An 11532-nucleotide genomic window follows, 5' to 3' on the forward strand; every position below is an offset into this window, starting at 1 on the left:
CTGGGCTGCACGGTGGTGTAGTGGGTAGCACTGTCGCCTCACAGCGAGAGGATCCCGGGTTCGATTCCCAGGTCGGCCCGGGTTCCTTCTGTGTGGAGTTTGCATGTTCTCCCCGTGTAAGCGTGGGTTCTCTCCGGGTTCTCTGGCTTCCTCCCACAGTCCAAAGACATGCAGGATGGGGATAGGTTCATTGGTGACTCTAAATTGCCCGTAGGTGTGAATGTGAGTGTGAATGGTTGTCTGTCTCTACATGTCGGCCCTGTGATAGACTGGCGTCCTGTCCAGGGTGAACCCCGCCTTCGCCCAATGACAGCTGGGATCGGCTCCAGCCCCCCCGCGACCCTGAATACAGGATAAGCGGTAGACAATGGATGGATGGATGGATGGATGGATTTTAATTCTATATTGACATTTCTATATCACAATTTCACAACATAACATTTAATAAATCAGAAGATATATTTGCTCATTATAGGTTGTATTGATGTTAATGTGTATTTTTTTGGACATATTCAAATTTTTGGAAGAAAAAAAGTTTGGGATCAAATCATTCCCGGGACCCCCTGCAGTAACTCTACGGATCCCCTAGGGGTCGCGGACCCCCTGCAGTAAGAAGATCATCAGTCATTGGTTCCGCATCCTTAATTCTTTCTTCCGGAGGAGTATTGGGGACGGACCATAACAAGAAAGCGTAACGGAAGTTAGTGCAGCAGTGACGAACAGCTCCTGTGTAGTGGTGAGTCTCCTTTATTATATTGCCTATGCTCTAAACTTCATTGTAAGTTTGTTTCCCCGTAACGTCACAATGTGTTCGCTTCAAGACAAGGTCACCTTGATGCAAAGCGTTTATTAATAGCTAGCTTAAGCTGGATTTAGCTGAGCAGCTAGGTTTGTGGCTAGCACCCATTATATAAAAACATCAAGTTGGACTGTACTGTGAGTATTCCAGTGACTTAATGCTTTGCATTTGATTGGACCGAAACGTGAGCGAGCTTAGAGTGTAGCATGATACGGACCACAGAGGGCTAAAACGCATTTCTGATTGATGGATGGATGTCATTTTATTATTGGTTGTTACAAGCTTACGTTGGCACACATCATGTGTTGCATATCTTACATGATCGTAATCTTAGTAAGAGCCGTTGTCACTATGATTTTATCTACTTACCAATTTCTAATGGCGAATATAATTTAATAATTTAACTGTGCTAGATGCACAAACACACACACACACACACACACACACACACACACACACACACACACACACACACAGGTAAAGGGGAGACAGCTGACACATGAACACCTCATTGTTTGTGCAGCTGATTCACTCAAACACAAAAGGAATGCCTGCAGTAAGTCGTCCTCTGTGACAAAAGCCATTGACAACTGTCTGTGTTTTTATCTGTGTGTTCAGGGCCACCATTTACTGAGGGGAAAAAAGGCAAAGTCACCCCAGAAACACCATGCTCCCGGCCAAGCTCGCCAGCCACTTAACTGTGAATATACTGAGGAAGATTCATCATGGAGCTTCTTACTCCTGTCTCTACTCCCTGTCTAATGTCTTTCGTCACACGGAAGAGGCGAGGACTAGAGACGTGAGTCTACACTCAGATTCCAGCGTGTGGAGAAGAGGGTTTTACAGCCAGAGTGCTATCCGGCCATCACTCAGACTGTGTGAAACACTGCAATATGGGAGAAGATCATTCAGTTCAGCAGCGGCTACAATTGTGAATTCAGCACCAGCTCCTATCCAGCCATACCTCCGACTGATGAGGCTAGATAAACCCATTGGTTAGTACATGGATTTTTCATCACATCTATCTGTGGATGTTTATAAGATGATTTATGTATCGTTATGTATGTATCAATGTAAGGATTGGTTCAATATTGTTTTTGGAGTGGAGTTTGGAAGTAATTCACCCAGTTGTATAATAATCGTCTCTATAACAACAAAATATTGTATCAGAAAACATGTAACGACCTTAACATAGACAATCTAAATAGATTAACTTCATTTTTAGCTGTATTTTTAAAGAACATTTCCAAAAGTTCGGATTAAAGATATGAAAGATATTTGTATCAGCATCAAAATCATATTTCAATGCATTCACACTTTTGGGTCATTCCGTGTCATTTCATCAAATGCCTCCCACCTGACCATCTCAGAATGTCCTGAAAAAATTCAAGTACAAAGACACACTTGTTAATAGGACAAATCCAAAATATTAGGTCTCTACTTATTAGGTCTCTACTGTCTCTACTGTCAACAACGAACTGTTATTCAAGATCAAACTTTGGAGACTTTTCTACTGTAATGTAAAATCTTTATGCTCAAATTAAGATTATTATTTGATTTGGTTGTGTAATTTATATACTTAAAGTATGACAAAATGTACAGTCTTCAATATTATGCTATCATGTTTGTTCATGGTTTAAGACATTAAAAGCTGCTTTCAGCATGTTTAACCCACATTGAAGGACTTATTGCCTCTGTAACTACAACTGTGCTACATTTTAATGTTTTCGTGAGGCTAAATTTATCAGTAGTATTTAGTCACATATAAGTCTTTGGTAAATGGTAAAAAACACAATTGAATTGCCCTCCTGTGATGTTTACTTGTAGGCTGTTAGGACATGCAGTACCAAAGCCGTCCACAAAACCCCCACCAATATCAGGATCTTTAAAAAATCACTGTGACAAAATGAGGCAAAACACCCTCCTGATTTTTTAATATGATTTTAACAAGAATATGGTCTTTGGAAAAAGGTACGTTTGGACCTGATACTTGTTGTCAGTTTTTTGGAATATGACTCTGAAGTTGGGCAAAGATGTGTTTACTTCCATTTTTGAGCCTTAATATCTGTGAAACTAATCATCTGAGAGAAACCATATTTTGTAGAATGTTTAAGCTAACACCAGAGATAGAGGCAGAAGTGATAGAAGTCTTTTATCTGCAAAAATGGGAGCTCAGCCACTCTTCAAATGTACTACTTTATTTCAACAAGCCACATTTTAAGTACCTACCATACTAGTTTATCATTGAGCTACACCCCTGATATTCTACGTCTGGAGGCTATTAGTAACAGATATACACTGTAGACATTTTGAAGGTCACCGGTGAGATAGTTTTCCAGATATTGCTGTTTAAAAATGGCTTTTCAGAGCATGATGCCAAAAATTGTCTAAACTACCCTTCATTCAATGATGTTTCATGAGAAAACTATTGACAGTAGAGACCTAATATTTTGGATTTTTCCTATTAACAAGTGTGTCTTTGTACTTGAATTTTTTCAGGACATTCTGAGGACAATTTGATGAAATGACACGGAATGACCCTTTTATAATTTTGTCTAAACTTAAAGTCTGAAGTTCTGTGCAAATTCAAAGTCGACTAAATTTAACATCTCTTTACTCTTGGTGCTCTACGTCATTTCAACCAAATGGCACCTTTAAAAAATGTCATAAATGTCCACTCAGGTCTAATGGGAGTAGAGCAACACTACTATTATTAAAAGCTTGAACACAAACAGTGTACTACATATACAGAGGTGTGAAGTAACAAAATACAAATACTTCGTAATGAAGTATAAATACTTTGTACTGTACTTGTTAACAAATATTGCACTCAACATTTGGCACGGGGGTATAGACATTGCTTAACTAGCTGTGTCAATAAGTCGATAACGTAAAAATAATAGTGATTGTGTCTGTATGTTGTAGGATAAGTCCATATCGTAATCGTTGTGACAGGCCAAGTGTGCTTGTGTACTGTAGGGACATGGCTGCTCTACCTCCCGTCTGCATGGAGCATTGCTCTGGCTGCTGATCCCGGATCCCTCCCACATCTGGGCATGCTCACCCTGTTTGGTGTAGGTGCTCTGCTGATGAGAGGAGCGGGCTGCACCATCAATGACATGTGGGATAAAGACTTTGACAAAAAGGTATGTGAAACTAATGTACCGCCACTCACACAACTTCTAATAATGTGTTCTCTTTTTTAGATTGGAGATGTTGATAACTATAAATGCTGTGTTTACAAAGCCATAATACCCAATAAGATGCTTTTAATGATACAACTCACATAGCTGCTATGAATTCAAAAGGGACAGACTTTCACCACAGCAGAGCACTCACTCGAACAAAAACACGTGCACACAGAAAGACGAGCAAGAATACACACACACAATACAGCCAAGGCCGTAACCGTTCTGCATTGACTTATTGAAAGTGATGTGTTTTTTTGGCAGGTTTCCAGGACGGCCTCTCGACCCATTGCCTCTGGAGAGATTTCTCGGTTGCAGGCACTAGCCTTCTTAGGAGGGCAGCTTTCTCTGGCACTTGGGGTTCTCTTGTGTCTCAACTATTACAGGTACCCAGTGATCTTCATGTTTTCAATACATCTGTATAGTGATCAGTTTAAAAAGAACAGCGAGAATGATAGAACAAATAACCAAAAAAAGTCAACACTGCAAAGATGGTGGTGAGTGGGTCGGGATCAAGAGGTGTTTTACGTAGAAAACCGTTTACTGTCGAAAACCGAGGACCTGATCTTGACTAGGGAGGGAGAGGACTAGAACCAGCTGTTAACCAGCTGCCTTTTTTGTAGACGTGTCAGTTGCAGAGCGTTGATGTACAAGAGCAAGGAATGTATGTTAGAAAACAGAAAAAATGTACCCAAAAGCAAAGTTGCCAATATAATATGTAACGGCTCAACACTGTTTGACTCACTGTTCATAATGCTCTTCACAGCATAGCTTTGGGTGCTCTCTCATTGTCTCTTGTCGTCTCCTACCCACTGATGAAGAGGATCACTTATTGGCCACAGTTTGTGTTGGGTATGTACTGTACGAGTGTCCCCTGTTGTGTTCTACATCTAATGCCTCCACACCAAGTCAGGCATTGATTTGAAAGAGGGGAGTGTGTTTGGGCTCAGCAGAGCTAACACTGGTCTCCTTCTGTTCAGGCCTCACTTTCAACTGGGGAGCGCTGCTTGGCTGGTCCGCTGTCAAGGGCTTCTGTGATTGGTCCGTTTGCCTCCCGCTGTATTTCTCAGGAGTGATGTGGACACTGATATATGACACAATATATGCACATCAGGTAGGGGGGCAGATCTCAGACACTCACATTTACTAATTATTATACATCCCTCTGGATGTATAATAGTGATCATGACTGGATTCCCTCTGTTCTTTCTTTGATAACAAGGATAAGGAGGACGACATCAAAGTGGGAGTTAAATCTACTGCACTGAGGTTCCAGGAGGACACCAAACTGTGGCTGAGTGGATTCATGGCGGCCATGATGTCAGGGCTGGTTGTAGCTGGAGTCAATGCTGAACAGACTCTTCCCTACTATGTTGTACTATCCACAGTGGCCGTTCACCTAACACATCAGGTCAGTGTCGATGCTTACTGCCAAAGGGTTGATTATTAAAGTGCATAGTACAGATTAATTCCTTATTGGACTGATTATTTTCATGATTAAATGTGTAAAGTAACACAATTCATCTTCGTCTCAAGCATGGGTTTTTCCAATAAAACGTGATATTTACTCTCCTCTCTTTTAGATTTACACATTGGACATTAACAAACCAGAGGACTGCTGGAAGAAATTTGTCTCCAACCGAAACCTTGGACTGTTGTTATTTTTAGGCATTGTTTCCGGTAATTTGTGGAAAGAAAGAAGGGAGACGTTGCTGCAGAATGAGGAAGCAGTCAGATAAGTGAGATAAGCACAACAGATGTAATCCTTTAATTACATTCACAGTACATCACAGTCACGTACTACAATGTTGCACAGTATCTTTTGGGTTTTTAATTCTGAATGAAGCTCTATGAGAAGGCAAAGATATCTACTATAAGCTGTGTGATACCCACACAGCAAAGTAATAGGATATATTTCTTTGCTCGTTAAAAACTTACCTTTTAGAAAAATAAAATACAATGTAAACTTTCAGTTCTAAAAATTCACATTCAATTGATGTTGAGATGAAATCAATCAATGCAACACATCCCAGTACCCATTCACTTCTAGGTTTAAGTGCTGCAAAGTGGACCTCTAGTGATTGCACACATACACACCGACATCCGCAGCATTTAGTCACAATAAACATGCCTAATTTGGGGAAATGGTGTCATTATTGTTGCTCATTATCTCAAAGTCGCATTAAGCAATGTTTACCACTAGGGAGCAGACATGCAGTGGCTCAGTATTTTTGTGGTCCTTCTGTTCTGTCATCTTCATGTGAGGCAGATACAGGAAACATACCGTGCCTGACCTTATTTGATGGTAATTATTGCAGATTAATGAAAGAGGTTAAATCTGCAGACCTCCTTCATGTGACCTAGTGTTTCATTACCAATATCAAAAATGTCACTTGATGCAGGTTTACATCACACAAGTGGTCTTCAATTCATTCTAGCAGATTTTAAATGTTGTTGCTTTTATCCCTGTAAAGTTCGTGTTAAGCAACGGTAGTGACTGAAACATTTAGATGCAGAATGAATCCCAGTTACATCCTCATCGGTTTACTCAAGACAAGAAACCATTTGTATAAAAGTATCTGTTGCTACACTCTTAATAATGCAGCTGATTTACTCATCTTTAACACAACATTAACAGCACCACCACCAATAACTAAAAAAAAAAAACAATACAGTGAAACTTCCAATTCCATTATAAGTTCAACTGACGGAACGAGCCTGTTGTAGGTATGTGAGTGTGTCCACATGACTCCATTACTAATTTGTGTTGACTTTTAAGAAGATAATGAGCAGAATTACATTGAAAAGTGGAAACAGACCGATGTATGTTATAGACAAAAGTCTCAAACCAGACACATTTCTCATTTCTACTGCTATAACAATACAAGCAACAATCATTTGGGTGTTTATCCAGCATAAACAAGTGTATATTTTCCTCCAGGTTGCTGAAAGTTTTGGGTACAAGTACCTGTGTATGTGATAATCTGCTTTCACTGTTGCTGCCCACGTCATCATTCCCACAAAGTGACCTAAATGACAACCGTGCCACCACAGTGAGAAACTAAAGGTCATGAACAACGGGAAACGTTTGCACCTTAAATAAACCAGTCTACGCAGCCACGTAGCTGTTGTGGCGTTCCACCGACGGGCGAACTCTGACACACGGCTCGACGCCTCGATGGTCCAGAAGTCTCCGTCGGATAGGCTGCTCCAGTCTGGGGCGCGTCCCGGGGAATTTTCCCAAAAGCCAAACCCAGCTGTGTTGTTGAGGCATTCACTGATCCTCCAATGAGAATAATATTGGATCCTCCAAATCACCGCCAGGCCCCAAACCCACAGGATGCCATAGAGAAAGACTGAGTTGGAGGGATCGTGGGTGTTATTTTTCACAAAATGGACAAGGCAATACCTTACAGACTCCAGCAATAACACCTGCATCAACTTCAGGAAGACTACTACCAGTGGATTAGGTGGACTGTTCAGGCTGATCCCTGCCATTAAGGACACAAAGCGGCTGTAGGAGCACAACGGACCGCCGAGCAGGGTGGTGAAATTGAGGACGTAGCTGAAAAGAGGGAGAAGCTCCACACAGGCCTTCCTTTTGGATGAAGTGTTAAATGTCAGCAGAACTCGACTCTCTTGGAGGTCCAGGGACACCGAGGTGATCCTCTGAGTGAGAAGCATCAAAGAGGACACGGCCAAAAACAGTCTGAAAGTGGAAGAATTGTTCATTTGATTACACAAGAGTCCTTTTTGTCAAAGAGGAATAAATGCTTCGATATTTGTATGCATTTCATGTTTGTGACCCAGAGCATATGGCGTCCGACAACTTGGGTTTTAGTTTGTTCTTATCAGTGGAAATAGCACTTGACAAAACACCTTAAGGTGCATTTAGTAGCTGGAGCTTTCAATCATTTCACAAAGTTGATTGTTGGTAACAGCAGCTTAGTTTCTGACGAGACACCACTATGGTTGAGAATTCCCAGAGCTGCTCAGAATCGAGCAAACAAACCGACTGATGGACAGTGTGATGTGGTCGAAAGATCCAACGTGGACTGTGAGGTGAGATTGTTTTTGTCTGTTCAACAGCTCCACTTGGTGGAAAGCAAATAATTCTAAAAGGAAATCAATTTCAGAATGTTTTTGCTCTTGATAATAAACCAAAAATATTTATTTCTTAGAAGAGCTTGAGATGGCCAAATAATTTTTTATTTTTTTAATGTTTATACTTATTTATTTTTAGCTTTCTGATTCATGTAATATCCAGAAAATGTGCTTTTCAGAAGGTGGATATCAATCCTATCAGACATCAACTCTTTTATATATTTGACAAAAGTATTTATACGAAGCAGTGGCTCGGTTTCCAAATCTTGGAAGCATGACAGGTATTACATTGCTTTTGAAAATGATTGTCAACAAATCAGATGATAGGACTGAAACCAAAGATGTGGTAGTCCGTCTCAGAAGTTTCACACTGCCAGAGCTTGTTTGTGGCCCATCGGTTCCTGAAGACATTAAATATGGGCCACGAAATGATATTTCATTTGAAAAAACTGTAGTTTTTTTCTTTTAGCAAGTTTACAATACTTATCAAGTAGTGCATTTTCTGTGGACTATTGAGTTTCCAGCATCAGAACAATGCCTGTTGGATTATTAAAAAAATGCACCTATGTTTACTGTAAAAAGAAAGAGGAAAATATCACCTAGTTCAACAATGTTGGTCGCTGATGTGGTTTTTAGTAGTTTTACAATAGTGCAGCTCAATGGCACAGAGGAATATATGACTGTATATCAAGTGATACTTAATTGTAGGATTTGGGGATTATAAGAAAACACTAGGGGTGTGAATCTTTGGCTTCACAGTGATTCGATTAACGATACAGTAGTTGGCGATTCGATTCAAGGACGATTTTTTTCTTTTGTAACGATTTGATTCGATTCTATAAACCACGATTCGATTCAGTAACTTGTAACCAAAATTCTATATCCATGAAATAAACATGCAATAATGCGAGTGAGACTATCTGTATTCTTCTGAAAGGTGAAAAATAACATATTTATTCTAGAAAAAAAGTAGTCCTGCATAATATTTTATGCTGAATACAAAAATGTAATTAAACATTGCTCAGTTATTTTGAACATTATTCAATAGACTACATGCTGGCAGGGGAGAGAGTGTCTTAAACGTATTAAAACATTAATCATAAGTAAGAATCACGATTCATCCGATTAAATGCATTTATATCGATTATTGGTGAAGCCAAAACGATTCATTCTATTTATTTATTTTAGCAGATCGATTTAGTAGAATCTATAGGACTGACGATCGACTCATCGATTAATCGAATGAATCGTTACACCTAGAACTTACCACCAAACTTATCCTTTCAAAACACTAAGTTGGAGACACTGAGCATGAAGTTTCCCTCCTGAAGAATGATGTGATATCGGTACCTGATGCTGATCGGCTCCTGCAGGTAATATTCCCTGTATTGTATAAGCAGGTGCCAGAAGGTTTGCCATGCCATCTGGAACCCAAACACCCAGGCATGGACACCGCGGGGATCCACAGAGCACACCAGCAGGATAAAGACCAGCGTGGAGGTGAAGAGAAGGGTGCTGTAGATGCCCATCGTGACGACCGCCAGGACGCATCCTCCAAGAGAAACAAACAGGTACCTGTAGATGTGGACATGTTGATATTCAGCTGCTGTTTTCATCATTCATTAAATGTTTAGGCCACTTTTTCACTACTTTCTGATACTGTATAGGCCAAATAATTAAGCAGGAAAAACATTAATTTATTTATATATGTATTTATTTATTTAAATATTACATTTAAAACAACAAATATTTACCAAATTCCTCTAACAGAGAAGTTCAAAATAGAATCAGATTAATTAAATACTAACAAATTATTATGTAATAAAAAGTGTTAAAAAATGCACTTTATCCTCCTTAAATATTGTGGTGCTGCTTTTGATTTATGTTCCGGTTGGACTGATTATTTCATATTTCATTTGATTAACAATCCAAACTTCATGAAGAACTGAAATCCAAAGCCTTCACTGAAAAACAGATTGTTAAGGCTCCTGGAGGAAAAGTGCCAACAGTAGCTACGTATAAAACTCAATCAATTTGTAAGAACGTACCTGTATGTCAAGGACAGATATCCCCGTTTAGCAAGAAAATAAAACAAAAATGCGAATGGAAGTGAAAAACATTGGTGCATTAGAAAATGATGTTGGAACCACAACCAGCTCATCAAACCCATAATCTGCATTTCTGTGTGAATATCACAGCGAACAACCAGGCCGCCGATAGCAGACAGATGCTGCTGATTGTCCTATTAATGAGACAAAATGCTTGTTTTATCTGGACGGACTGTCATTCCACCTGTGGCCTGCATTAAAGCACTCCCTTTTGTTTACCATCATCACACAGCACTGATAGACTTGTTCCTTTGTCTCACATTGTCTGTGGATACAGCTTTTTATCAGTCCATATTTCAGTGACTGTAGCAACTAAGAGTTGAGAATTTCAACAATCAAACAAATAACAACGTAAAGTCTGTTCTTACTTTGTTATTCCATTGTTTGAAATGATAAACCGCCAAGGAGATCCACTCCTCTGTGTGAGTTTACCGGTGCTGCCGGTGGCCAATTCTGAGAGGAGAAAGAGTGAAAACAACGTTGTTTTTGTTGGCGTGTCCAGCTATGTGCGCTTGAATCATTCAGTGTCCCTCAATAATGATGAAACACAAACACTGCACATACACAACATGTAATTAATAACAGAGGTCGATACGCAGGTCTAATTAAAAGCAGTGTGATGATTTAACACCACTGTGGTGGTCATTCATGGACCAGTCAAATCTCTCTTTATTATACGGTGAAAAAAAGATGGAACAAAGACGTAAAAAGTTTTATTTTTTGTTTTGCAGGTATTTACTCATACAATTAAAATACTGAATGGTGATGCGACTACATGCATGAAATATCAGTGGGTCACCAGGGATGACTTCAATGTGAACCTCATGGTGTTGCTAAAGTCAGAGGGTCACCAGAGTCATTTTTAGTTCAGGTAATCAGGGAGTTATCCACACTATTGTATAACAATCTATTGAGTATTTGTTGTGATATTTCAGTCTGGGTAACCCAATCGATTGACATCGCCATCCCCAGAGCCACGTCGCTTGCATGGCTTAAAAATCATTCTATCTGCAGAAGTCTGTGTCAACAGGTGTTCTCTCAGTGAAGATGATGTAGCTTCACTGCTGTTTAGTCATTTTAATTTTAATTTTTTTTTTACATATTTATGTTGTTATCTCTGCTCTAATATGTGCTGCCATGACAAGATGTTGTTTGTCGGCAATGTGTAATGCTGTGGCCCAAATCAAGTTCAAACACAACACTCAAACTATGGAACAGTGTGTTAACAACACCCGGATGATGACTCATGTTTAGATTCCGTTTCTGTGACTCATCGCCTCATTTAACAAAAAATAATTCCTGGCAAAAAAACTGGTTGCCACACATTAGCTAC

At 39.7% G+C, this 11532-nt stretch overlaps 2 protein-coding genes across 2 annotated transcripts; one reads left to right on the forward strand and one right to left on the reverse strand.

The window, feature by feature from the left end:
* The first annotated feature begins 679 nt into the window (after nt 1–679).
* On the forward strand, nt 680–6385 carry coq2 (coenzyme Q2 4-hydroxybenzoate polyprenyltransferase). The gene is made up of 9 exons (XM_084024878.1): nt 680–736; nt 1418–1794; nt 3779–3945; nt 4252–4373; nt 4754–4839; nt 4968–5101; nt 5210–5398; nt 5571–6236; nt 6317–6385. The coding sequence occupies exons 2-8, from the start codon at nt 1467–1469 to the stop codon at nt 5724–5726; spliced, it is 1182 nt and encodes a 393-aa protein (XP_083881004.1). The 5' UTR covers nt 680–736; nt 1418–1466; the 3' UTR covers nt 5727–6236; nt 6317–6385.
* A 171-nt stretch (nt 6386–6556) lies between these two features.
* Nucleotides 6557–8135, reverse strand: mboat4 (membrane bound O-acyltransferase domain containing 4). The gene has a single exon (XM_084024879.1). It carries the CDS (start codon nt 7717–7719, stop codon nt 6745–6747), a length of 975 nt encoding a protein of 324 aa, XP_083881005.1. The 5' UTR covers nt 7720–8135; the 3' UTR covers nt 6557–6744.
* Nucleotides 8136–11532: the final 3397 nt, after the last annotated feature.

This window comes from Eutrigla gurnardus, assembly GCF_963514095.1.
Source record: "Eutrigla gurnardus genome assembly, chromosome: 13".
NCBI lineage: Eukaryota > Metazoa > Chordata > Actinopteri > Perciformes > Triglidae > Eutrigla > Eutrigla gurnardus.

Coding starts and splice junctions, on each gene's coding strand:
- mboat4 (XM_084024879.1), bottom strand. CDS start 7,719: ATGAACAATTCTTCCACTTTCAGACTGTTTTTGGCCGTGTCCTCTTTG.
- coq2 (XM_084024878.1), top strand. CDS start 1,467: ATGCTCCCGGCCAAGCTCGCCAGCCACTTAACTGTGAATATACTGAGG. Junction 1,795..3,778: donor GAGGCTAGATAAACCCATTG/GTTAGTACATGG, acceptor TGTGTACTGTAG/GGACATGGCTGCTCTACCTC. Junction 4,840..4,967: donor TTGGCCACAGTTTGTGTTGG/GTATGTACTGTA, acceptor CCTTCTGTTCAG/GCCTCACTTTCAACTGGGGA.